At 37.4% G+C, this 27,658-nt stretch overlaps 1 protein-coding gene across 1 annotated transcript in view; it reads left to right on the forward strand.

Moving 5' to 3' along the window:
- The window catches only part of ADAMTS20 (ADAM metallopeptidase with thrombospondin type 1 motif 20), a 166,573-nt gene that overhangs the window by 124,342 nt on the left and 14,573 nt on the right, over nucleotides 1–27,658 (forward strand). Inside the window, exons 29-37 of the mRNA XM_039223448.1 lie at nucleotides 727–894; nucleotides 9,768–9,941; nucleotides 10,020–10,190; nucleotides 14,212–14,412; nucleotides 15,117–15,246; nucleotides 15,677–15,771; nucleotides 15,857–15,951; nucleotides 16,675–16,808; nucleotides 22,820–22,911. Of these exons, the coding sequence (XP_039079379.1) occupies nucleotides 727–894; nucleotides 9,768–9,941; nucleotides 10,020–10,190; nucleotides 14,212–14,412; nucleotides 15,117–15,246; nucleotides 15,677–15,771; nucleotides 15,857–15,951; nucleotides 16,675–16,808; nucleotides 22,820–22,911 (1,260 nt within the window). The remainder of the gene's footprint in view (nucleotides 1–726; nucleotides 895–9,767; nucleotides 9,942–10,019; nucleotides 10,191–14,211; nucleotides 14,413–15,116; nucleotides 15,247–15,676; nucleotides 15,772–15,856; nucleotides 15,952–16,674; nucleotides 16,809–22,819; nucleotides 22,912–27,658) is intronic.

The following is a 27,658-nucleotide window of genomic DNA, read 5'->3' on the forward strand; positions in this document are numbered from 1 at the left end:
ATCATGACCTAAGCAACAGTCGGACGCTTAACCGACTAAGCCACCCAGGCGCCCCAAGGCAGAGGTCTTTCAAAGAGACCAAGCTCTTTCCACAACATAGTGTTAGCCTCACTCATTACATGGCAACTGGCTGAAAAATGAAGTCATTGTTTCACTTATATCTTTATAGAGATTTCAGTTATCTTTTTAATGAATACATTGGAGGGTTGATTGTACAGAAAGATATTTTTCCAGATTGATGCAAAAACCAAACCTGAACTGCAGTTAAAAAAATACATTCTCAGTCACAGTTCCCTGCATTGAGAAATCATTTCATTTTCTTTATACACCTTAAGCATACTTTGCGGTATGGGAAACATATGGGGTTAAAAATAGAATAGGTTGTAACTATACAAAATTGAAATTAAATGATCATGTGTGATAACAGGAGTTAGCTTCAGATAGTCTTTAACCTTAAGAAATCTAAACCATTTATGTACCAGAAGAACACTTGGTATACTGTAGACAACACTTTTTATGGAATTAATGGATAGCCTATGTCCATCAATGTACTTCAATGTCCATTGATGGTCCAGGGAAGATGGACAAATTTTAAATTCTTTCCAGTTAGAAATATCCATGTATATCTTAATGAAAACATCAAAACAATGATGTTTTGATTGCTTCATTTTGTACATTTTAAAGATAATTAGTCAAATAAATCAAGTGCATTCATTTATTTTCTAGTGCTCAGCTTCTTGTGGTAAAGGTTTGAAGTACCGCGAGGTGCTTTGCATTGACCAGTTCCAAGGGAAATTAGAAGAAAAATATTGCAGTCATCTACAGAAACCTCGAACTCACAAAGCTTGTAGATCTGTCAGATGCCCTTTATGGAAGGCCAATAGATGGAAGGAGGTAAGTATTTTATAATTATAAATGTATTTTTGCATTTAAAAAGAAAATCTCAAATCCCTATGTTGAAATAACCTTAAAAATTTACTCCACTAAAATGTGTTTTACTCTGTTACACATGATTTCGTACTATGCTCTGGATTAATGTACAGTGTTAACATTGTTAATGTTGATTTGCTAAGTCTATATTTAAATAACAAATTAGTCCATTAATTTTTTGTGACTGCTGATGATCATAATATTATTTCAGGTAGTTTAAAAGTAAAGGATAGATGATGATATATATAGTGACGTTCTTGTTTCCACATCAAAATCTTGGATTTTGAGCTAAGGTTACATTTTGGAGAAGGGACCGCTAAGTTCTAAACAGGATCACAGTTGGAGTTGTTTATGAGTTAGGAACATGTCAGAAATAGGTAGCCTGGGCTGGTCTAAGGCTAAAGTGGACACATCTGGAAAGACTCAGCAAAAATGAAGCTGATGTACACCTGAGATCCAGACTGAGGACTCAGTTTATAAAAGAAGGGTGATTGATACCTGCCCTGGCATACTCAGGGAAGTAAGCCTACAGTCTAAATGGGGGTGGCATGCATTTGCTCGTGTTTGTCAAGCAAAGACCAGCTTGGGAAATAGCAAAGAAGTAAGACCATGAATGGAGTCTGAAATGTTCACTAGAATAATTACTGAGGGCCTGATTTTAATGGGGATAGTCTTTCAGCACAGCCAGTTGGCTGCTCTCAGCAGGGTGCTTAGCCATTTCTTAAAGGGCATAATCCAGAGAAGGGAAGAGAAACTTCTCTTCTGCTGATGCAGCTTCCTTGCTTCTGTGTGATGTTGGAGCTGTGTCTGTTAGGAAGATAGGGGTTAAGAGAGGAGCCAGAAGTGGGGCTCCCCTGTGTTCTTCAGTGATCGTCATTTACTTTGTGATGTTAGAGCCTTGCTACAGGGCATCCGCTTTAAGTGGCGCTGTGTCAGCACATCCATGTTGTTGAATAAAAAGCTCCCAAATTGTGTGAGCATCTCAGGTTTCTTTGTGGAAGAGATAGCCTTGTCCAAAGGTTCAAGGGCTAAGAATAGTACTTAATATTTGAAAATTGGGGGCAAAACTCATTCTTGAGCATTTGCTTCTACATTGAATTTTGGTAAGGTAAATAAAATTGTTTTTCATGCTTTAGTACAGGCCACGATTGAAAAGATTTCCCATTAACCTGTTTTATTTTATAAATGCCACTACTAGCTACTAAGTAGTTCAAGAAAGAACCACTGGACCATTCTCTTTCTCTCTTGACTCTGCAGTCAGTCAACAGGTCCTCTCAATTCTCTGCTCCAGGGTAGTTCATCACCTGTTCCCAGATGTGCAATGGCCTTTTTGCAGGTGCAAAGTATTTTTGCCATTATTTACTTGCATAGAGTGTGAGCTCTAGAATAACTCAATTATTATTGTGTCTCTTAATATCTCCTGTGACTGACCATTGCCTTTAGATGGTAAGTCTACAAGCTATGTCTACTTCTTCAGTATTGTCTCAGGTCACTGAGTCTTAGGGACAATGAATAACATGTTCACTAAGAACCTAACTTAGTATTGAGCTAAATACTTCTTATCCCGAATAGTGTGATTTAGTTCCAAAAAAGACTTTCCAACTCTGAATTTATATATTTGTTATGTTTTTGCTTAAAATCAGGGTTTGCCTGAGGCACCTGATGGCTAAGTTGGTTAAGCATTTGTCTTCGGCTCAGGTTGTGATCTCACGGTTCATGGGTTTGATCCCCACATTGAGTTCTATGCCAACAGCTCAGAGTCTGGAGCCTGCTTCGATTCTGTCTCCATCTCTCTCTGCCCCTCCCCTGCTCGCTCTCTCTCTCTAAAATATAAATAAACATTAAAAACATCAGGGTTTGCTTACTTCATCTGCACCAAGATGTGGCAGAATAATGGCAAAGTGGCTTTCCCCCAAAGGGTGAAACACTGTAAAGTCACTGCACTCAGCATGTGGCAGAGGCTTCCTAATTCTGACATCAGCCAGGAACCACTAGGGGATGGGATGGAAGTGGGAGAGACTTTGACTTCTTGGCCACCAGCAGTCCTGTTGAGCCCCAGGATTCTCTTGCTGTGCAGCTGCTGTGGTTGCTATTCATGAGGGACACTTTCTGACCCTTGACCTCCAGCCCTACAACAGTGAATCAATCACCAGTGATAACAAATGGGCCTTGGGTTACCACCAAGTATGAAATTATATAAGACTCGCTAAACGAATATGTTTAAGGGGTTTCTAAGATACAGATATGAATATTCAAAGATTATTAAAAAAACACAGATGCTTTTGTACAGAGTCTGCTTTCTTCTCTTTGAATTGGTTTTCCGTGTCATAGAAATTAGTTTCATACACCCACACGGTCCCCAAATCTCTTCCAGAAACAAATGACCATTTGTGAAGTCGTTGGCTTTTGATTTATTCTATAAAAAGTACCCACATGAAGTTAACAATTGTAGGCTGTCACTGCACTACATGTAATAATATATTCAACAGAAGTGTAATTTCAGAAGTAGTTACGAGCTAATCACCAGTTGCTACTCTGTTCCAACCATATAAATTGCAACATTGCTTTAGTATAATCACTCACTCTAAAATAATTTCCTTTTATTACTATTTTACATTAGACCTTAAGTGGAAAGACTCATTTAGCAAATTGTGACCACAAAGGTGCTCCAGTGAGTTTTGAAGTTATACTCTTCATTTGGTATTTGATATCATTTTTCAATGAAAGGACTTAGTAATTTAGTTTAGTGATTGCTGCTGAAGAGCAGCCAGCATTGGTGTAAAGGGCCATTTGTCCTCTCACTCCAGATGTATACTTTTAGAGGCAAAGTAAATACTAGAATCATTTAAAAAGAAAAAAAAATTCCCTTGACTTTCTGAAGCCATAAAAGTTCTTTTGTTTTGTTCTATTTTAAACTTAATTTCACTTATTTGAGAATACTAGTTTTGCTTATATTTTCAGGTTTTTAAGGCTGGCCTGGTGCTGGAGTCCTCATTGTTTCATGCTCCATTTACTTAAGTCACTACTATTGAAATGTGGTTTTTTATGTTCGGGGAAAAAAAAAAGTACAGAATTCTTGCCTCCCCTTGATCATGGCAAATCTGCTGGACAACTTAGAAAGATTACCTAAAGGATCTCGCTCAACCCTACTGAATCTAGAGCCACATGATACCAACCACTTGCCTGGTTCCCCTTCTCTGAGACCCATCATTTTCTTTCCAGTATTTTAAGATCAGAGCTGGACCAAAGGTGATAGAAGTTCCTAAATCTCACATGTCTATTGACTAGTGCCCCCTCTCCCAAAACCCCTGAAAACATTTTTTGAAACTATACTAAATGCCAATATTTTAAGTGATTTTGTATTTCTGTAATTCCATATTTCCAAAATACCTAAATCCATATTTATGTATTTTCAACAATTTGTGATGTATACATACATATTTCTTATAGCCTAAAGAGATCGTAGATCTTATCTCGTCTTGATAGCCTCTGACCAAGAGCCCAGAACCTCTTCATCTCTCGTCCCAGGCCAAGCGATGTTCCTCCCAGTGAAGATAGGCTGGAGCCCCAGGACAGGGAAGATGTCTTTTTGCTCTGGGGCTGAGTGAACTATGCTTCTCCATCTTTTCTGGCTGGTTCTAGCCGTTCTGTTTTTGCATTTCTATGCTGCCTGTTCATTCTCTTTCTCCTCTTTCTTGATACTTAAGATGGCCTTTCTTTGAGTGGGCTGAGATGACTAATTCTCCAGTTGAAGGCATGTATCAATGAAGTTTTCAAGGCAGAAATAATGTTATCTCTGCAAGAAGAGTGAAAACTTGGGAATAGAAAGAGAGCCGCCAGGGACGGTCACTTCCCAACACTGTGGGAAGAGGCAACAACAGCTGAAGAAACGAAGTTGATTGTAGCTGCTCAGGCCAGGAAGTTGGGGGTGGGGAGAAGCATGTGGACACAGGTCTATTTGAGCTTTCCCTGTGATAGTTGCTATCATAAGTATTTCATTATTATAATTATATATCAGGTCATCTTTATATTTCCTTAGCAATGTATTGCCGCTCTTACAAGGGCACCTAAAGGCAACAATTGTAGATTGTCACTGAGTTACACATAGTAACACATTCAATAGAAATCTAATTTCTGTGTGTACTGAATTCATCTCAAGCTTATTTATGTTAAAAAAAAGTATGTTGCATAAGTATAAGTTATATATGGATTTTACAGTTTATGGGAAAATAACAGTTTAGTTGATCACATATTAAATATGATGTAGTTTCTTAAATTTCTAGCAACACATGAGGCCACATTAATGATGGATAGCATTCAAATCTTTGGCACAGATCCTGGGCAGATTTTTGGAGCAGTGCTTATTTCAGGACCCACACTGTAAGAAAAGCCTTGAAAAATTCCTACATCCCCAGAGAAGTACAGTCAAATGATTACAACTATTCTATGTCAGTTCCATTGTGTCCTGTTACAAGTAAGAAAAGTCCTAATGATGGGTGGCTTAAACTCAAAGACATTTCTTTACATAACAAAACCAGAATGTCATTGGTTTTAAGCTTGATTCAGCAGCTTTTAAAGGTCAGTGTGCTGGAGTGGCCTTTCTGTGATTTTATTGGTCAACTCCTACTGGTCATAAAATAGCTGACACAGTTTTAGGATTTACCCCTTCATACTTTCTCACATGAAAGTGAATATGCATTTGTTCTGTGTCAGAAAGGAGGACAGATCCCGGATGGTCAGTAAATGTTTAAAGAAGACTATTTCAGCTTTAGGTGAGGATCTACTAACTTTAGAGGCACCCAAAAATGGAATGACTGCTTTCAGGATATGGTGAATGTACTCAGACTGAGGGTATAAAAGTATAGGTAGGTTTGATGGTCATTCATTTACTATTGCTGTAAAAGGAATTTCAAAATTGGAGATGAATTGTTATATCTTCCTAGAGTCTTTCCTAACTCTAAATGTCCCACTATTGCTAATACTGCTGCTACATTATTGACTCAGTTGAAATAAACCACAGTTATGAATAACTATGGTGAAATCGAAAACTAAAACTGTTATTAAGAAATTGGGGCGCCTGGGTGGCTCAGTCAGTTAAACCGTCCGACTTCGGCTCAGGTCATGATCTCACAGTCCGTGGGTTCAAGCCCTGCATTGGGCTCTGTGCTGACAGCTCAGAGCCTGGAGCCTGCTTCAGATTCTGTGTCTCCCTCTCTCTCTGCACCCCCCTCCCCTCGCTTGCTCTCTGTCTCTCAAAATAAAATAAAGACATTAAAAAAATAAAAAGAAATTATAGGGGCACCTGGATGGCTCAGTTGGTTAAGTGTCCTCAATCTCAGTTCAGGTCTTGATCTCATGAGTTTAAGCCCTGCTCTGGGCTCCACAGTGGGTGTGGAGCCTACTGAAAAAGTTGTCAATAACGTATCAAGAGACAAGACATCATTATTTGAATTTTAAATAATTTATGAAATAGCTTGGTGAACCTAGTTTTGCATGCACATTCTAACATTTCTAATGTAGCTAAAATGACTGCAGTAACTGTGGATTGGCAAAAGGTCACCTTCTCCAATTCCGCTGTCAAGTCTTTCAAGTGCAAGTCTGTGCAGTTACAGTATATTACATATAAATAGGGTGTTTGTCTGATTTTTCCTGTCTGAATTAAATTATGAAGTGTTGGTGAGTTAGTGCATTCAATATCTGTGTTATACTTGTAATTCTAGTCTCACATTGCCTTCACATTAGTTATCTGGGTTGTGAAAAAAGATAATATGTAACACACTTATAAACCTGGAGTTCTACAAAGCTGTTAGGTAAGGGTACATATTTTAGACTTAGAAGCGTGCCTTGAGAGGTCATTCTAAGTCACTCAACTAAAGAACGAGTAATCATATCTTGACAGCATCCATCCCTGTAGGGAAAACTGGCCAGGCAAAGGTTCTGCTTTGGAATCCTTGAATTTGGAGTGCCTTTGACATATCTATGTAGAACACACATAAAAGTTCTTGTAAATACAAAAAACATTCTTGTAAATACATGAAAATGTAAACATTGAGGTCAGAAATAGGATCAAGGCTGGAGAGAACAGAGTTTAAGAATTGGTGCATAGAAGAAATAGCTCAGTGTTCAGAAGGTATGAAGAGAAGCAGGTTATAAACAGAATCCTAGAATCTGCTAATATTTAAGGCTGAACTGAGAAAATAGTCAGGTAAGGACTCTGAGAAGGGCAGTCTAAAAAGAGTAGAGTACTTGGAGCCCAAGAGGATTTCAATCCCAAAGCCAGAATGGCTCAACAGAAAGTGGTCGGTGCCGCTGAATGTGTCCATGAGATTAAGACAAGATTTGAAAAGCTTTTTGTTGGATCTGGCATTAGGGTTATTGATGACATTGGGTTAAGAAATATTTCATGTAAGCCATAGATTCTCTTTTCTTTCTTTAAAAAAAATTTTTTAATGTTTTATTTATATCTGAGAGAGAGAGAGACAGCGTGAGAAAGGGAGGGTCAGAGAGAGAGGGAGACACAGAATCTGAAGCACACTCCAGACTCTGAGCTGGCTGTCAGCAAAGAGCCCGACATGGGGTTCGAACCCATGAACCGCGAGATCATGACCTGAGCCGAAGTTGGATGCTCAACCGACTGAGCCATCCAGGTGCCCCTCTCTTTTCTGTTCAAATCTAAAATTGCATCAATTTGCTTTTTGCTAATTCTTATCTTTAAAAAACTGAAAAACAAAAAGTTACTTGTTTTCTTTCAAGCAGCAGGCCATTTTTTTTTCCTTTTAGGGAAGAGGTTCACAGGAGTAGTTACCCATGGTCACGGTAGAGTTTTCTAAACATGTGCCATGACCAAGGGACCAATAAACCACTGTGGTTTATTGAATTTTAGAAAATTATATTTGTCTGATAGAACAACTTGCTAAGCTGTGTTTTGTGAATTCTTTTTTTCCAGGGTTTTTTTTTTCAGGTTTAGAGGCAGGAAGTTTTCCAAATATAGTTTATATTTCTGAAATTATCCCTGGAAAATGTTTGCAGCAGCCTTATTTTACAGGTTAAACATTTTCAAAGGAGTTTCAGATAAGCTAAACTATATCCAGACATTTTAGTCTACTTAATATTGTGCCCTGCACAGAATACATATTAAATTATTGTTTTCTCCATACAAAGGAGCTGGTTTTTGTGAAAGCACTCAGTGAGGACAAAATTCAACTGCTTAAGCATATAATGAAGGCATATGTAAACTATGTAGATATGTATACTGTTCTTCATAGGTTAAAACATACATATAAATTCTTTCAAGTCAGTGTTTACTGCTTGTACGTGTAAGAAACCAAATATTCAAGTCCATTTAGAATGAAATTCTGCAAGAGTCTATAAGAGAAGTTCAAGTCTACAAGGTGAACCAAGTTCTTAGCTTTTGTGGAATCTAAATATTTTTTCATTCATGGTAAATCCATATTCTGCAGGTTTACATTTATTGTTGGGGAAAAAGAAATTTTTTACTCTGAGACTCCTGAAGAAACAGAGTTTGGTGTAGGACCTGATTTTTTTTTAAGTTTTATTTATTTTGAGAGAGACAGAGACAGTATGAGTTGGGGAAGGGGAGACAGAGAGAGAGAGAGAGAGAGAGAGAGAGAGAGAGAAGGAGAGAGAATCCCAAGCAGGCTCCATGCTGTCAGGGCAGAGCTGGATGTGGGGCTCAAACTCATAAACTGTGAGATAATGACCTGAGCAGAAACCAAGAGTCAGGTGCTTAACCGATTGAGCCACCCAGCTGCCCCTGTAGGACCTGATTGCTTACCCTTACAATATCACAGCTGGGAACAGTGAGGCGACCCCAGATATTTCTCAGGAAGACTTTGAATCTCTTTCGGAATAACACAGAGTAAACCAAACTCATAAATTAAATCAGTATCACTGGGCGTTCTCCATACTTCATTAATGTTGGTATCACAGCTCTTGGTTGTTGGCAAGCTGTGCTGTAATATGAGCTGGCATTCTAGAGCTGCAAGGCCGGGAGAGGCTACCAACCCCTTCCCCATCCCCCACAGGGAGTGCAAGGACAGCTCAGAGTCTGGCATCAAAGAACTGAACTTCATCTTGCCTTCTAGAGGCAGCAGTTCAGGCAAGTGACTTACCATCTCTGAGCCTCAGGTCCTCAGGGCTGCTGATCAAGGTAGAGCTATTGTCAGGCATAAATCTAGGGACACAGTTTACACAATTTTACTAATAACCCAAAATCTTTGAACAGATAAGAAGGAGACCTGAGAGCTATGACAAGATTGTCGAAGTTTACAATTGGTACAACCAGCTTCCCCAGTCACTTGTCCATTGAAACACAGTCATGAATCAACAGATTAGCAAATATTTGGAGCCCCAAACTGTAATGGTGCAAGTATAAAGATGAGTATAACACAATCTTGGAATGTATATCTCCCTGAAAGGAGATTATGTGTATAGTCTAAGGATTTAAGTGATGTTTAAAAGCAATGAAATAGAATAGTTTTGTTGTGCAGTGAGTTTTGTAGACATTAAGAATGTTTAAGTCAGAATAGTTTTCACTTGGGATGGAGTGTCTGGTATAACTTGTCATATAGCGTGTCATGGTATCCACAAGGCTTGAGCAGGTACCGCCATATAAAAATCTATTTGGATACTTATACAGATGCCTCACACCAGACAGTCTTAAAAATACTAACTGCATGTATTTTCTACCCAATGCCTGATGCAATGTCAGGCTATGTTTCAAAGAAACAAGAAAATAGGCCATGGCACTCTTTTGTTATCTTTCCCTAATTCGATATTTGTTAGCTAATTGTTCAACTCCCTTGGCTTCTTTGTAGTGTTCTGTGACCTGTGGTTCTGGAGTTCAGCAAAGGGATGTATACTGTCGACTGAGAGGTGTTGGTCGGGTGGCTGAAGAAATGTGTGATGGATCCACCCGGCCTGATTTTCAGCAGCAATGTAGGCATCAGGACTGCATACGATACCAGTGGGTGGCAGGAGAGTGGCTGAACGTGAGTATTGAGAAGTAAACTTTCAGAGACACTGTTACGTAAATGAACGTGTTACTCATTTTGTCATTGCCCCTCTAGTGTTCAACGTCATGTCATAAAAAAGAGACACATCGGCAAGTGATGTGCATTGATGCACAAAACATTCAAGTGAATGAGAGTTTCTGTGATCCTTCAGCCAGACCTCTTTCAATCAAAAAATGCAGGAACCCTTCCTGCAGGTATATTGTGGTAACAGGAGACTCATCACAGGTAAGGCAAAGAAAAAAGTTAAGAGCTTTTGCTCCTGTAAAAAACAACGGAGTCTAAAATTTGATGTAGTTGAAACTGGGTCTAAATTTGTGGATGCAGATAATGGTATGCAGAGCAATCTAAGGAATGGAAACACTGATGGATGGTGCACATAGAGTGATAGCAGCATGTATGTTCAACTCTGGATCAATTCTAAGGTGTCATTTGGGGCCAACTGTGAAATTGACTCCCGGGAATATTTGGCAAACTGGCCTTGTGGAGTTGCCTGCTGTTTACAAACAGCTTTTTTGAGGTATAGTTTGACAAACAATAAATCACACATGTTTGAAGTGTATACACCCATAAAACCATTACCATATTCAAAATGGCATTTCCATCACCCCCCAAATTTTTCTTGTGATACTTTGTAATTCCTTCCCCTCTCTCTTCCACCCACAGTAATCTAATCTGGTTTTCATGTTAGTGATCCCTCACTATATTCTTTTGCATTTTCTAGAGTTTTATATAAGTGGAATCACACAGTATGTACAATTTTTTGTCTCATGATTTTGTGACCCTAAGTATTTTGAGATTCAGGTGTAGTATGAATCAATGCTTTATTCCTTTTATTATTGAACAATATTCCAGTATATGGATATCTGCAACTCAGTTAAAATCTTCTGTGATATCTGATCTCCCATTAATCCCCATGCAGTCTTTTTTTAAAAAAATCTCAGACACTGTAATTTCTATCTTTGGAAGTTTGATTTCAGCTTTTTTTTTTAGATCTTCCATGTCTCTGCTTCACTTTTTGAATATGCTACAGTTATTAGTAAGTCTTTAATGTCTTTCTCTGAGAGGACTCTAGTATGTTCTCAAGTTTCTGTAGCCATTACCATGATCTAATGCTAGAACACTTTATCACCCCAAGAAGAAACTCCATACACATTAGTAGTCATTTCTCATTGCCTTCTTCCTGCTACCTCCAGACAACCTCTTACCTCTATTCTGCATTGAAGGATATTCCTGTTCTGGCATTTCACATAAATTGAATCAATCAATATGTGGTCTTTTGTATACGGCTTCTTTCACTTAGCACGGTATTTTAAGTTTCATGCATGATGTAGTATACAGCAGCCATGATTCCTTTTTATGGATGAGTAATATTCCATTTTAGGTAGATGCTACATTTTTGTTTATTCATCACTTGATGGACATTTGGGGTGAGCTGCTTTTGGAGAATTCTGAATAATGCTGCTAAGAGCATTTGTGTATAAGTTTTTTATGGATGTTTTCAATTCTCTTGGGCAAATACCTAGGAGTAAAATTGTGGAGTATTATGATAATGCTGTTTAATATTTGAGGAAATTCAAAACTATTTTCCAAAGTTGCTGCACCATTTTGCAATCCCACCTATTTTACATGCTTGGAATAAATCTCACTTGGTCATGGTGTATAATCCTTTGTATCTGTTTCTGGAACGGTTTTGCTACTGTTTTGTTGAGGACCTTTGTTTCTACATTCATAAGAGATATTGGTCTATAGTTTTCTTTCTTTCTATTTGTGTGTGTGTGTGTGTGTGTGTGTGTGTGTGTGTTATCTTTGCCTGGTTTTGGTATGAGGGCTATACTGGCCTCATAGAAAGAATTAGAAAGTGTCCCTTAACTCTTCTTTCTTTTGGAAGAAATTTGGAAAGGTGAATGCTAATTTTCTTTAAACATTTGGAGGAATTTACCAGTGAAGCCTCTGGTCCTAGGCTTCTTTGTGTGTAGTTTTATTTTTTTTTTGCTTGTTTGTTTTATTAATTCAATCTCTTTTCTTGTTACATTTCTGTTCTTTCTCCCTCCAGTCCAGCACGTACGGTTGATGCCATCTTGTTGTTTAGTGACTTTTTTTGAACTCACTGTAAAGCCTGTACTCTTTGTCACATGTAATGATTGAAGTTTTGCTTGATTAGTTTAATTGTGAGCTAATGATTGGGTAGTGATTTCCTCAGACACCTGGAATCAATCTCCAGCCTTTGCCAAGAATCTCTGTTTGTGTTTAACACTCAGCCAGGCAGTTGACAACTCCTCCTTAAGCTTATTGTCCTGCTTTTGTGCACGGCCTGGATGTCAACCAGAAGTGAGAATGTAGGCCTTTCCCAGGTGCTTCCTGAGCAAGTGTGCAGTCTTGGACATGAACACACCCCTATGCATGTCCACAGCTTTCTAGATTCTTGTGAATATATCGGAGCTTTTCACTGCCGTTATAGACATCTCCTTTCCCAGATTTCCCTTTTAAGCTTTTTTTAATCTAGCTTATTTTTTGCTTCAACTGTTATCCCTGCTCTGGGAGCTGCAAAGTTAAACACTGGCTTTTAATTGGGTTCAATAAATGTCCCTAAGAGGAAAAAGGCTCTTAGCACTGGGCTTTTAGCTCTGAGTCAAGTCAAATAAAGACAGCCCTGCAAGTGGGATCTTCTAGAAAGCCATCAGCAATTCAAGTTATGATAGTTCTATGGAAAAGAGGCTTTAAAAAATGTCCAACCCAATTGTTCCTCTCTTCTTCTTTCATGAAAACATGTTTCCACCATGTTTGCAGGGCTGATGATTTTCAAGGCTACTGTGGAGCTAGAGAGGGGGAAATGGGTGTAGGCTAAGTCAAAACACCACAAAGCTCCCTCTTCATCCTGAAATTTAGGCTTGTTTATTAAATAAATGCTTCCTGGATTGTTGCAAGCCTTTCGTTAATTTCCAGAGTTCTGGGAAAATTAATTCTGACAAGTTTTGCCAGTTTTCTCACTGCTTTTATGGAGGAGAGAATGTTCAGAGGTCCTTACTCATCACTCCTCCCTCTTGGTCTGTTTTGATAGATGGCTTTTTCGCTTCATTATGGGTTATATTTTCCTGCTTCTTTTCATGTCAGTTAGTTTTATAAATTGCGTATTAGACATTATGAATTTTACCTTTTTGGCCTTTGGCTATTTTTTTTTTTACTCCTATGCATATATTTTGAGCTTTGTTCTGGAATGTAGTTACTATGTCTGGAAACCATTTGATCATTTCTTGTCTTTCTCTTAAGATTTGATAGGTCAGGCTAGTACGTTGTTTATCCTAAGGTTAGTTATTCCCCTCTACTGTGGCAAGACCGTTTTGAGTACTTAACCTATTGTCCTATGTATATAAGATTCTCCAGTCTGGCTGGAGGGAACAGACAGCATATTTGGTCTCATGTGAGTACCAGATACAGTAATTTCTGGTAAGACTTTTGGTTGGTCCATTCTTTGGCCTCAGTTGGTGTCCTCACATTTATGTGTACACTGGTCATAACTGTGCCGTGCCCTTGTGTTTCCTTTACTTGTTCCAAGACCTGGAAACTCTCAAGGTAGTAGGCTAGAGCAATGATAGGATCACTTGTTTTATTTCCATCTCCCGCGTATCACTATACTTTATTGCCTAATGTCCAGTGTCTTAAAAGCCATTGTTTGATATATTTTGTACAGATGCTTCTGTTGCTTCAGGTTATAAGACAACTTATTTATTGTCACTCCATTATTGCTGGAAGCAGGAATCTATTTGCTCACTTCTTGATCTTTCATTATATCACTTACCTATTTTAGTCAAATGGTATATCACATTATATGTATTAAGATAAATGTATGCTAACTTATATATAGTTACTAGTAAGTTAAGGCTAATAAATGTTCTTTATTTTAGATAAGAAACCCTTATATGTTCCATTTCTCTGAAGCTGTGCCTTTCAGGAGATAAAGCTTCATCCAATTAAACTATTAGCAGTGTAATGGAAAACAAAACCAAAACACATAGGCACTACAAATAGACTGTCTAGCTGGAGTCTGCATCCTTTCCATTTATTGGTACAACTCTGGAAGTGTTACCTAATGTCTCTGAACATTTGTTTACTCATCTGTAAATGAGGCTAATAAATTAGATTATTGTGGGGATAATATAGCCCACTGTATACTAAGCACCTGGCAAACAGTAGGCTCTAATTAAGATTAAGGGCATCTTTTCTCTCCTTATAATTGTGTATTTTTCAGTGTGCAGGTAACTGCGGATTTAGTTACCGACAAAGGATTACATCCTGCATTGCAGTCTGGTCTACTGAGAAATATAAGCTTCATCAGCTTTGGCCTGTAGACTATCGAGAGTGTCCTGTTCTGCCTTCTCCTCAGGTTTACAAATGCAATTTTAGGAGCTGTTTGCATGTGGCCACTTGGAAAGTTGGACAATGGAGCAAGGTCAGTATATAATTATGAATTTAAAACCTTTTGAGTGAGACTTTCTAGCTGTAGGATACCTGGTAATCTGCATGTCTAACTAGATCTTAGGGTTGTCTCATTACCGCTTTTGTCTAAAAACCACTATCATTTACTTGTATAAATATCTGTTTTTCTATGCTTGTCTGCTTCTAAGAAAGGACCATAACTAATAACATTGCTGTTCCTCAGAGAACTTTGCACAGTGGCTTGCATTTTGAGTAGATGCCTAAGAAATATTTATTGGCTAAGTGAAGAAGTAAATAGATTGGATGTATGAGTAATGAAAGCCATTGGTACTATATTCCATTCTCAGTTTGATAGAAAGCAAGTGAATGAATATTGCCTTGCAATCTTAGCATCTAACAATGAGAAAAAACTCTGTAGTCTTAATAACCACCACCAATTAATGCAAATCAAGTATTTACAAAATACTGTTGATATAACTATACAAAATAAATGAGAATAAGACAGTAACTGAGAAATAATGGATTCTGGCTCATGCCTAAGGATTACTCTCACCTGTGATTGTTCAGCCTCCAGGATATCTTTGTATCTGCAATAGCTCTAGCCACTACTGATCATCAGTTTGTTCCTAAGGGTCCTAGTCTGAGAGGAGAATATACAGGCTTTCTGACTTTATTATCTATCATATACTTCACCTTCAAACTGTACCCTGTTCACAGTGCTCAGTGACTTGTGGAACTGGGAAAATGGAGAGAAGAGTGGAATGCATGGCCCTAAATGGTCGGTCCAGTAATTTATGTTTAAAGCATTTAAAACCAGATGCTCAAAAGAAATGTTATGTCAATGATTGTAAGTAATAGACTTTAAAATTCTGTCTAGTACCTAAATGTTACTGGGAAATTTTAATTAAAATCTGAAAATAGAAGTGGTTGGGTGGCTCAGTCGGTTAAGGGTCCAACTTTGGCTCATATCATGATCTCACAGTTTCTGAGTTCAAGCCCCGTGTTGGGTTCTGTGCTGACAGCTCCAAGCCTGGAGGCTGCTTCAGATTCTGTGTCTCCCTCTCTCTCTTCCCCTCCCCTATTCTCTCTCTCTCTTTCTTTCAAAAATAAATAACTTTTTTGAAATTTTGAAAATAAATATTGTAATAGTCATACACTTCACCAAACAAAATGTCTATTTTTTTCAGAGTCTAACAATATTTGTATGATTGAGCTAAATTCATGCTAAGTTTGTTATGTGTTCACTGTCAATAAGTTGTATTCATTTGTTGTTGAAGGTAAAACATTTACCAGCTGCAAAGAAATCCAACTGAAAAGCAACATTACCAAGGATAGTGACTATTACCTTAACATTAAGGGAAGAATAATAAAGGTATTTTGAAAACATTTTGTATTTGATTTTAACATTGGCTATTGACTGGAAAAACATTTTCCAGATGTTTGCATTTTCCCTTTAGATCTATTGCGCAGGCATGCACTCGGAGAACCCCAAGGAATATATATCATTGGTCAAAGGTGAAGAAGACAACTTTTCTGAAGTGTATGGTTTTAGGTATGAGATCTTGGCTTATCTGTGCATGTTGATGGTCCATCAAGAGAATTAGAAGTTCCAGCTTTCAGAGTGATACTAGAATAGCTCACACGTGGGACAAGTAATTTGGGAGCAGGTGGACATGTTAGGACCTAAACAAGATGGTGTCCATGACTGTTTAATAAAGACTTGAATATTAACATGGGCTCACAGAGGGTGAATCGTGGGACAACAGAGAAGAGTTCAAGAGCTTTGTGTATTTTAATAGAAATAAAATTAATAAGGGTGCTTGGGTGGCTCAGTCAGTTAAGTGACTGACTCTTGATTTCATCTCAGGTCATGACCTCATGGTTTGTGAGTTTGAGCCCACATCAGGCTCCATGCTGACAGTGCATAGCCTGCTTGGGATTCTCTCTCCTCCCTCTCTCTCTGCCCTTCCTTAGCTTGTGCTCTTGCATGCTCTCTTTATCAAAATAAATAAGTAAACTTAAAAAAAGAAAGAAAATTAATAGTAGTAAAAGCTAGGAGAACTATAACTAAAATATTTTTCCATAAACCGTGATTGAATTTCCCATAGAGAATTATATGTTAATCTTAGGTGATTTTTATGCCTTTCTCATTCAACTTACTGACACTATAATATTGAAGAGTGTATCTTTTACCCTCCCACGTTCACAGTTTACCTTTATCTACCTGATGGGATAATTACTGCATCACATTAAAATTGTTCTAATGTTGTTTCAGACTACTAAATCCATATGAATGTCCTTTTAATGGAAGTAGGAGGCAAGACTGTGAGTGTAAAAATGACTACTTGGCTGCTGGACACACTGTTTTCAGCAAAATAAGAATTGATCTCAATTCCATGCAAATTAAAAGTAAGTGCTGCACCTGTAAAATGAAAGGCTTCTATTTGCTAATGAAATTCAAACAATATGCTGGTGTATGTTGTAGCCAGAGTATAGAGAATGGCCTCACATTGTGCAATAGTTACCTAATTTTTTAAAAAAGATGTTATTAGCTACCTAATTCCTTTGCAGTGACATGGACCATGGAGATCCTAAATAAAAACATAGTGGCAATAATGCCTTCCAGGATATGACCTGCTGCCTTAAAATCCTCAATTACATTAAAGACAAGGAAGTTAATATCCTCAACATAGCTGTATAAGCTTTTTTCAGGGCTTAGAGTGATAATTAACATTGGTTTCAGTTCACAATCTGTCAAGTATTTTCCCATCAATTGTCTCATTTGATCTTTTTTATAACTCTGCACTAGTCAAGGCAGAATTGGTTCACATTGTTGCAAGTGATGAAATTAAGATGCACTTACAAAGTTTTTAAAAATTTTTAAATGTTTTTTTAAATTTATTTCTGAGAGAGAGACCATGTGAGCAGGGAAGGGTCAGAGGGAAAGGGAGATACAGAATCTGAAACAGACTCCAGCCCCTGAGCTAGCTGTCAGCACAGAGCCTGATGTGGAGCTAGAATCCACGAACCTTGAGATCATGACCTGAGCCAAAGTCGGACGCTCAACCGACTGAGCCACCCAGGTGCCCCAAGATGCACTTATAAAGTTAAGTGACTTGTCACAAGTCATACAGTTAGTGACTGGCATGTAGAGATAAAGTCCTGCCCACATATCCCAGATTCTAGACCTGCTGCCTTTCTCGGAAGTAATTCGGAGTATAGCCAAATCAAACATATTTATGAAGCCTGATGTAACTGTATATGATGCAGGCTGCCATCCTGGAAGTTGCATTTCTACAGGAAAAGGCAAAGAAGTTCATTTCAGAAACAAAAACTCTAAACTGCTATTGAATCACCAGTACCTAGCATGATGCATAAACTATAAAAAGAAAGAAATCATTGGGATGGAGGATGCATTGAGTACATAATTTCTAAATTATAGTCATATGATGAACTCTTATTGTTGGTAATAATAGCTACCATTTACTGAACACCCACTGTTACTGCAGTGGGGAAGCATTATACTGTTACATTTACAATTCTGGAGTTAGAATGTCTGGGAGTAAATTCTTCGAATCCATTTACCAGTTACCTGACTTTGGGCATATCTCTTTAAGCCTAAATTCCTTCATCTGTAAAGTGAGAAACTGCCTCTCAGGATTGGGCTTTCCTTCTTCCTTCCTTCTTCCTTCTTCCATCTTCCTTCCTCCTTCCTCCTTCCTCCTTCCTCCTCCTCCTCCTCCTCCTCCTCCTCCTCCTCCTTCTCCTTCTTCATCTTCCTATCCTCCTTTTCCCCTTTCTGGTGATGATTAAAAACTAATACTTGTAACATATCTATTAAGTGCCTTGCATGTAGTAAATGCTTTATAAATACTAGTTGTTATTAATAATGTATGGTGTAGCATTGCTAAGTACATAAGGGGAACTTGATAACTTATTTGCTGATTATTAAGGTGTTATAATTCATTATTTTATTCAACAGCCCTGCCATTTGCCAGGTATTAGGCTGGGTACTGAGGATACAATGTTAAGTGCATACATTTTCAACTCTCTATTTTTCCTCATATTTGGGTGTCAAATAACAGTCTTTTAAAAAAAATTTTAATGTTTGTTTATTTTTGAGAGACAGATCATGAGCAGGGGAGGGTCATAGATACAGAATCTGAAGCAGGCTCCAGGCTCAGAGCTGTCAGCACAGAGCCTGACATGGGGCTTGAGCTCACATACTGCAAGATCATGATCTGAGCTGAGGTCGGACGTTTTTAACCAACTGAACCACCCACGCACCCCAAACAAGTCTTGATTAAACATTTCCCCTGTGCTGCATTTGCAACATGAAACATGAGTGTGGCACCGTATCCACTGCTCTTCTCACTGTGCTCACCTTAAATGCATGGCTAATAAGCTCATGAGAACCCTTCATGCTGCTGAGTAATCCTGTTACCCTTCCCTAGTTTATTCCCACCCCCAACCCTGTAAATGCCTAACATCTTCTCTTTTAGCTGCAAATTTCTAAAATTTCTAACACTTCACCTTATCCACTCATTGCTGATGATTTTGCTTCCTATCTCATTGAGAACATAAGTAAGAACACATGGAAGAGGATTTCCATAACTACCACCACACCATCTGCAACCTACCCAAACCTTTACTTACAGACTTCCTTCTCTCCTGCTTACTGTGGATGAATTATTTCTGCTCCCACCTAAGGCAACTCTCTCTTATGCTCTAAGCTCATCACACTGTACTTACTCAAGAACCTTTCTCAGCAAACTTTCCCTTCCCTCTTACATCATCAATTCTATCTCCATTTCTCTAAATCCAGTGACAAATTTTGGTTTTCACCTCACTTGATCTATCAGCAGCATTTGACAAACAGGTCCCCATGCTCTCTTCATTTTGTGCCTGACCTGGTCACTCTCTCCTGACTTTCTCACTGTTTCTCACCTGGACTGGTTACCATTCATCTTTTATCACAATGCATGTTGAAAAGTGTTAGGACGCAGTCACCCCCTTGGTAATCTTTTTATGTTTATAGATTTCAAATGATGGTCCCAAATATATATCTCCAATTTGGACTGTTTCCCTAAACTCTAGCAATATTCATCTCTCGACTCAGCAAATCCACATGAATGTCTAACAGGTCTCTCAAAGTATCTAAAACTGTACTTTCCGTATTTTTTCCCACATCCACTCCTTCCATCTCAAATTTTTATCATTTTAGTAACTGGCAAGTATAGCCTCCTAGTTACTCCAGCTAAAATCTAGCAATATGTTAGCTCCTCCCTTTCTCTCATACCTGCATACAATCTATTATCAAATTCTGTCATATGAATCTCTAACATGCATGCTACCATGGACTGCATCATGTCTCCCAACATTCATGTGATGAAGCCCTAATCCCCAATGTGATGGTATTTGGTTAGGGAGAGATAATTAGGATTAGATAAGGGTAGGACCCTCATGATGGGATTAATGCCCTTTTAACAAAAGAGGAAAAGACACCAGAGCTCTCTCTCTGCCATATGAGGACACAGCAAGAAGGATGACCATCTGCAAGACAGAAAGAGGGCTCTCACCAGAACCTGACCATACGGGCTCACTGATCTTCACATTACAGCCTCCAGATCTTAGAGAAATATTTTTATGTTGTTTAAGCCACCCAGTTCACGGTGGTTTGTTAGGGCAGCCTGAGCTAAGACACATATCAAATATTACTCTCTCCTTACCTCATTGCTACCATCTTGGTGTGAGTCCACACCATTTTTTTTCACCTGGATTACCATGCCTACTAATATTGTAGTATTCCTATTTCAGTATTGCATGGCTCTCCCACCTCCTGACCTAGATTCTCAACAGAGAAGCCAGAGTGATTCTATAAAACATAAGATGTGTCATATCTTAAACACTACCCCATTTCATCTTGTTAACAATCCTGAATTCAGATCAAAACTCTCCAAACATGATCCATCTGACTCAGGAAAATCAAAAATCCTTTCAATGGTCAACAAAACTCGACATGATGTCTCTGCCTCCATACTTCTCTGCTCTCTTTCCACACTCTCTTTTTTGCACACTCTGTTGCCGACACACTTGTTTCTTTGCTGTTCCTTGCATGCCCTCACCGTAAGGCCTTTGCACTTTGTTTTATTTGCCTGGAACAGTTGTGGCACAGTTACCTGAATGGTTTACTCCTTCTTTTGTTTTGGATTTCTGCTCAAGTTTGTCTTTTTCAATCAGGCCACCCTGGACCAGTCTGTACTCCTAAACTCCCTGTCTCTCCTTCTTTTAACTGCATTATTTTTTCTATAGCAATTATCACCCCTAACATAATGTGGTATTTACTTGAGTACTTGTCTCACTCTGGTAGGAATCAGGTTCCACTAGCCTCTGTTTCCTCCACTGTGCTTAGAGTAATTAAAATAATGTTCTAAATAAATGTGGTTTGAATGAAAAGTCTTTAACTTTCCTCAAGAAGCTATCTTGAGAAAATCTTGAAAACAAATTTGAATTAACCAAAGTGGAGAAAAGGAGTTTCAGGAGGAAGAAACGGCCTGGAACAAAAGCCTGGAAAAGGTGAATCATCTTAGTTTCATTAAAGAACAAAAGTTCCAGGGTTGCCTGGCTGGCTCAGTCAGTTAAGTGTCTGACCTCCGCTCAGGTCATGATCTCATAGAGCATTTGGCTCTGTGCTGATAGCTCTGAGCCTGAAGCCTGCTTTGGATTCTGTGTCTCCCTCTCTCTCTGCCTCTCCTCTGCTCATACTCTGTCTCTTAAAAAAATAAATATTAAAAAAATTTTTTAAAAAGGATAAAAAGTCCATTTTTCTCCAAGCATAAATTGAATGGAAGTTGAGGCGTGATAGCTTGTTAGAGAAGTTCCCAGAGAGCAGATCATGAAGAAGAGTGTATACTAACTACACAGGTGAATTTTATAAGTTATGAGAACCATTAGGTGAAAGTTTCAGCAGGGAGGGAAGACACTTGGAAGGAGAACAACTTGTATTCATGAAAATAGTTAAGAAGCTAATACAGTAATTCAGATAGAAAGTGCTGAGGGCTTAGAGCAGAGACAGGTTCAGAATAGAGAGCCTTCAACAAATTTTTAAGAGGTACACTTTGTAGGATTTTCAGACAGAAGGAATATGGGGATTAGCAACATTGCATATTTAGAAAGATTTCCAAAATAACAGGGTGGATGGTGACATAGTTCAGTGAGATAAGAAATATAGCGAAGGAAGTTTGGAGAAAAAGAGAGTGCATTTAGTTTGGGTATGTTGAGTTAGAGCTATCCGTGGGTTATGAGGGTAATGATGGAAAAGATAGTAGTAAAGAATGCTTGATTTGAAAGTTGTATCTGCCTGCCTCAGCCCAACCCATAAGTGCCAACATTAGCAGTGGTGTGTGGATACATGTTTAACAACCAGCATTTAACAACCAGGAAATAACCTCTGATTTGTAGCATTTGCCAGGGTCCATGGTTGTATATACTTCCATCATGCCAACTTTAAACTACCAACATGAGCTCATTGTACATGGAGTTAGGAAGAGACACACCCAACTGGTTCTCATGATTTGGCATAAGCTGACTCTGGCACATAACTGAAGCCGCCTAGTCTTGGAAACTGCTATTGGTGATAAATTCCCAGCAATGCTATCTTTGGGGATTGCCTGTAGGGGCCTGGTGTCATCATGGGAGCATGCAGTAGTCTTTCAGTCTTCTTGAGAAGTGAAGGGATTTGAAACAACACTAGTGAAGGTGACGACCACCCATTGGAAGACTGTCGGTTGGAATATTATTTAAGTGATTGAAGCATGATTTTAGGGTCCCTTCCAACCTGTTTTTTATCCAATGATTCTATTTTTGATACTTCATACAAAATCTCTAGCAAGATGATTTTGCCAATCAAGAAGTTTTGCTAATAATTTTAGCAAAAGTAAGATTCAAAAGAAAATATAATGCAGTACATCTATTATTCATACATGCACATATAGACACACATACACACATATGTGTATACATGATCTATATGCATTTATGTGTTGCTTTGTCATGATTTATTAATCTTTAATAAATAACAACGTTTTTTCTTCTGTAATTTGCTCCTCACCCCACTTTATTTTAGATATTCACGATAAAATAAAATATAATAAGACATTTCTTCGTTTAAAACTTCTTGATTAATTACTCATGTACCTGCTATTTTTAGGGTAATTTTTGAGATAAACATTTTTGATTTAAAAATTATTTATTGAAAACCAGATATATGTTATAGAGCATAATTCATAGCATATTTGCTTAAAACTTTGAATTAATTATATAAATATATTTAAGAATATAATATGAAGACTGTATGTTTTGCAGTGAAGACTGGAAAATATACAATGCCTCAATGGTAAAAAGTTTCATTTATTTTTTAGCCACAGACCTTCATTTTGCCCAGACAATATTTGGGAAAGCAGTGCCATTTGCCACAGCCGGAGACTGCTATAGTGCCGCCAGATGTCCACAGGTATTTCATGTTTGTTTAGTTTTCCCTCACTGTGGAAAAAAAATGGATACTGTTTCTCTTAATTTTCTTGACCATCATATTGCAAGAAACATAAGTAAACAGACAATGTGAATTTCTTATATGAATTTTATTTCGGAGATTATAGGTACATTTTGGAGGAAAAATATCTTTGCCCAATTTTAAGTTTGCTTGAAAGGTGTAATAGCGAGGATTTTCAGATGGTTCAGAGCTTATTTCTCATTCCATGACACATTTTTATTTTTAATCTTTCCATCCACTTTGTGGAGATGAATGCATATACATAACAAAGTAAAAAAAAAAAAGGATCACAAGCATGTGACCTCCATACACTGCTGCTAACATTGGTTATATTAGCTGCCAGGATCTGTACCAGTCCCAGAATGACTTTCTGTTATTTGTGAAATAGTTATATTTCCATGACTTTATTGCTTTATTTTTTATTTCCAGAGATCTCTTCACACACGCTTTATGCCATCTCTGTGATTTCCAGTGTAGAGTATGCTTTCTAGAAGAAATTTACTATTTCATTTTTAGAGTTATTTTTTTAACTTTAGAGAGAGAGAAAACGGGGGAGAGGGGAGTAGGGGGAGGGAGAGAGAGAAAGAGAGATAGCAGGAGAGAATCTTAAGCAGGCTCCACTCTAAGTGTAGAGCCCGTCGCCATGATCCCAAGACCCTGGCATCATGACTTGAGATGAAATCAAGAGCCAGATGATCAATCGACTAATCCACCCAGGCAACCCTTTAACAAGAGATTTTATAGAGTCTATGTAAACAACAGTGTTATGAGAAGATGGAGAAATGTAAGCTACGTTAATGTAGCATGTTAGGTAGATTCATAACTAATTGAAAAACCACGGACAAGAGGTAATAATTATGATATTGATATTTTCAAGAGAAGTGGCTAATGGTTTGCCATAGCCCTTTCTTCTTGGAATTTCCCCTTCCCTATTTTCACCATATGACAGAGAAGGTATGCTTATGTTAAAAAGAGAAGGCATTTTCTAGACTATAAAAAGACACTTAACAGAGACCAGAAGATACTAGAACTATGGGCTCAAATGAATAAGAAAAAATAAATGTATAAATCTCACATAGATTATGGAGTAATTTCTAAGCTACCCAGTATAATCATAAAGTACCCAAATACAGTATCAACACCCAAAGGTTTTAAATTTCTGTCTGAAAAAAAGTAAGTTTTTAACCTATCTAGGAGTGTAGGAGGCAACAATCTGGGGAAAAAGGAGAGTTTACATCATGTCACATAAAGGAAAATAAAGGAAGCTAGGAAAAGAATGGCAGGCTATGGTAACTAGCTTTCAATATTTAAAGAGCTCCATGAAAGAGGGGTGAGGTCAATACATGTTTAGGGCAGAAGATTCCAGCTCAAGATAAAGAAGGCTTCTGACAAGGGAGAATTGTCCAGTAAAAAGATCCTCAAGATCTGGGGCCCAAATAAACCACTAATTTTTGCCTATAGTTTTCATAAATTGGTCTTGTATCCTGCAACTCTCTGAAGTCATTTTTTAGTTATAATAATTTTTATTGGGTTCTTTGGAATTTTCTATATATATAGCAATGCCATCTAGAAATAAAGATAGCTTTACTTATTCCTTGGCAATCTGGATGCCATTTATCTCTTTATCTTACCTCATCACCCTGTCTAAAACTTCCAGAGCAGTATTAAGTAAAAGTGTTGAGAGTGTACATACTTGTCTTGTTCCTGATTTTAGGGGAAGAGCATTCAGTCCATCTTTAAGTGTGTTAACTGTGAATGTGTTATAGATGCCTTTGATCAAGTTGAGGAAGTACCCTTCTATTCATAATTTAAGTGGTTTTATAACAAAATAGTGTTGGTTTTTGAAATGCTTCTGCATGTATGGAGGTGATCCTGTATCTCTTATCCATTACTGTGGTGATACGGTGTACCACACTGGTTGACTATTGTATGTTGAAACAACTTTGCATTCTGGGGAGAAATCCCATTTGGCCATGATGTATAATTTTTTTTTTTTTTTATGTTGCGAGATTTGATTTGCTTTGTTGGGAACTTTTCATCTATTTTCTTAAGACATATTGGCCTAATCATATTCTTTTCTTGTGAGGTCCTTATCCAGTTTTGGTATCAGAGAAATATGGGCCTTGTAAAATGAATTGGGAAATATTCCCTCCTCTTCTACTTTTTTAGAAGAGATTGTAAATAATTAATTCTTATTTCCCTTTTTTAAAAATTTTAATTTCAGTTTGTATAACATTTAATAGTTAACATAGTGTTATATTTCAGGTGCACAATATAGTGATTCAGCGATTTATACATTAGTTGGTGATCATCATGATAAATGTACTCTTAATTGCCATCACCTGTTTTACCCATTCTCCCACCCACCTCCCCTCTGGTAACCATCAGTTTGTTCTCTATAGTTAAGAGTCTGATTCTTCATTTGTCTTTCTCTCTCTCCTCTCTTTTCTTTGCTCATTTGTTTCTTAAATTCCTCATGTAAGTGAAATCATATGGCATTTGTCATTCTGACCTATTTCAATGAGCATTATACTCTCTGGATCCACCCATGTTCTTGCAAATAAAAAGATTTCATTCTTTTTATGGCTGTGTAATATTCCATTATATGTATCACCTCGGACTGTTTCTGTTATTTGGCTATTGTAAATATTTGCTGCAATAAACATAGTGATGCATGTAATCTTTTGAAGTAGTGTTTGTGCATTTTGGGATAAATACCCATTAGTGTGATAAATACCCAGTAGAATAGTAACAGATACAGATATAGATATAGATATATAGATATAAATACAGTAATCATAGGGTAGTTCTATTTTTAATTATTTTGAGCAACCTCTATATTGTTTTCCACAGTGGCTGCACCAGTTTGCCTTTTTACCAACCACACAAGAGGGTTCCTTTTCCCCCACATCCTTGCCAATGCCTATTGTTTCCTGTGTTGTTGATTTTAGCCACTCTGTCAGGTATGAGGTGATATGTCATTGTGGTTTTGATTAGCATTTCCCTGATTATGAGGGATGATGAGCATCTTTTAATGTGTCTGTTGGCCATCTGTATGTCTTCTTTGGAGAAATGTTTTGCCTATTTTTTAGTTGGAATATTTGTCATTGGGCTTTTTTGTTTGTTTTTTGTTTGTTTGTTTTTTGGTGTTGAGTTGTATAAGTTTTTTGGATACTAACCCTTTGTTAGATATATCATTTGCAAATACCTTCTACCAGTCAGTAGCCGTTTAGTTTTTTTTTATTGTTTCCTTTACTGTGCAGAAGCTTTTTATTTTAATGTCATCCCAATAGTTTATTTTTGCTTTTGTTCTCCTTGCCTCAGGAGACATATCTAGAAAAATGTTGCTACAATCAATGTCAGAGAAACTACCACCTATGTGCCCTTCAAGGATTTTTATGGTTTCAGGCCTCACATTTAGGTCTTTAATCAATTTTGAGTTTATTTTTGTGTACAGTGCAAGAAAATGGTCCAGTTTCCTTCTTTTGCATGTAGCTGTCCAGTTTTCCCTGCACCATTTGATGAAGACACAGTCTTTTCCTCATTGTGTATTCATTCCTCATCTGTCAAAGATTAATTAAACATATAATCTTGGGTTTATTTCTGGGTTTTCTGTTCTATTCCACTGATCTATGAACCTATTTTTGTCAGTACCAGTAATGTAACTTGAAGTCTGGAATCGTGATACCTCCAGTTTTATTTCTCCTTTTTAAGATTGCTTTGACTATTCAAGATCTTTTGTAGTTCCAGGCAAATTTTAGAATTGTTTGTTCTAAATCTATTAAATGCTGGTGGCATTTTGTTAGGAATTTCATTAAATCTGTACATTGCTTTGGGTAGTATAGACATTCTAACAATATCTGTTCTCCAAACCCATGAATATCTTTCCATCTTTTGTGCTGTCTTCAATTTCGTTCATCAATGTTTTCTGGCTTTCAGAGTATAGGACTTTTAGTTCTTTGTTCCTAGATATTTTATTGTTTTTGGTACAACTGCAATTAGGGTTATTTTCTTAATTTCACTTTTTGCTACTTCATTATTAGTATATAAGAATTTAATGGATTTCTATACATTGATTTTGTGTTTTTTGACTTTACTGAATTCATTTATCAGTTCTAGTCATATTTTGGTGGAGTCTTTAAGGTTTTCTGTACATAGTCTCATGTCATCTGCAAATAGTGAGAGTTTGACTTCTTCCTTACCAATTTGGATGTCTGTTATTTCTTTTTGTTGTCTGATTGCTATGGCTAGGACTTCCAGTACTATGTTGAATAAGAGTAGCAAGAGTGGACAACTTTGTCATGTTTGTGGTGTTAGGGGAAAGTTTTTCACTATTGAGTATAATGTTGGCTATGTATTTTTCACATGAAGCCTTTATTATGTTGAAGTATGTTCCCTTTAGACTTATTTTTCAGTTGAGTTTTTTTTTTAAATTATGAATGGATGTTGTACTTTGTCATATGCTTTTTCTGCATCTATTGAAATAATCATATGGTTTTTATCCTTTCTCTTGTTGATATGATATATCATGTTGATTATTTTTTGAATATTGAACCACCATTGCTTCCCAGGAATAAATCCCACTTGGTCCTGGTAAATGATTTTTTTAATGTACTGTTGGATTCTGTTTACTAGTATTTTGTTGAAGATTTTTGTATCTATATTCATGAGAGATATTGGCCTGTAGTTCTCCTTTTTTACGGTGTCT

The sequence above is a fragment of the Hyaena hyaena genome, unplaced genomic scaffold, assembly GCF_003009895.1.
Source record: "Hyaena hyaena isolate Hyena2069 unplaced genomic scaffold, ASM300989v1 scaffold_1345, whole genome shotgun sequence".
Lineage (NCBI taxonomy): Eukaryota > Metazoa > Chordata > Mammalia > Carnivora > Hyaenidae > Hyaena > Hyaena hyaena.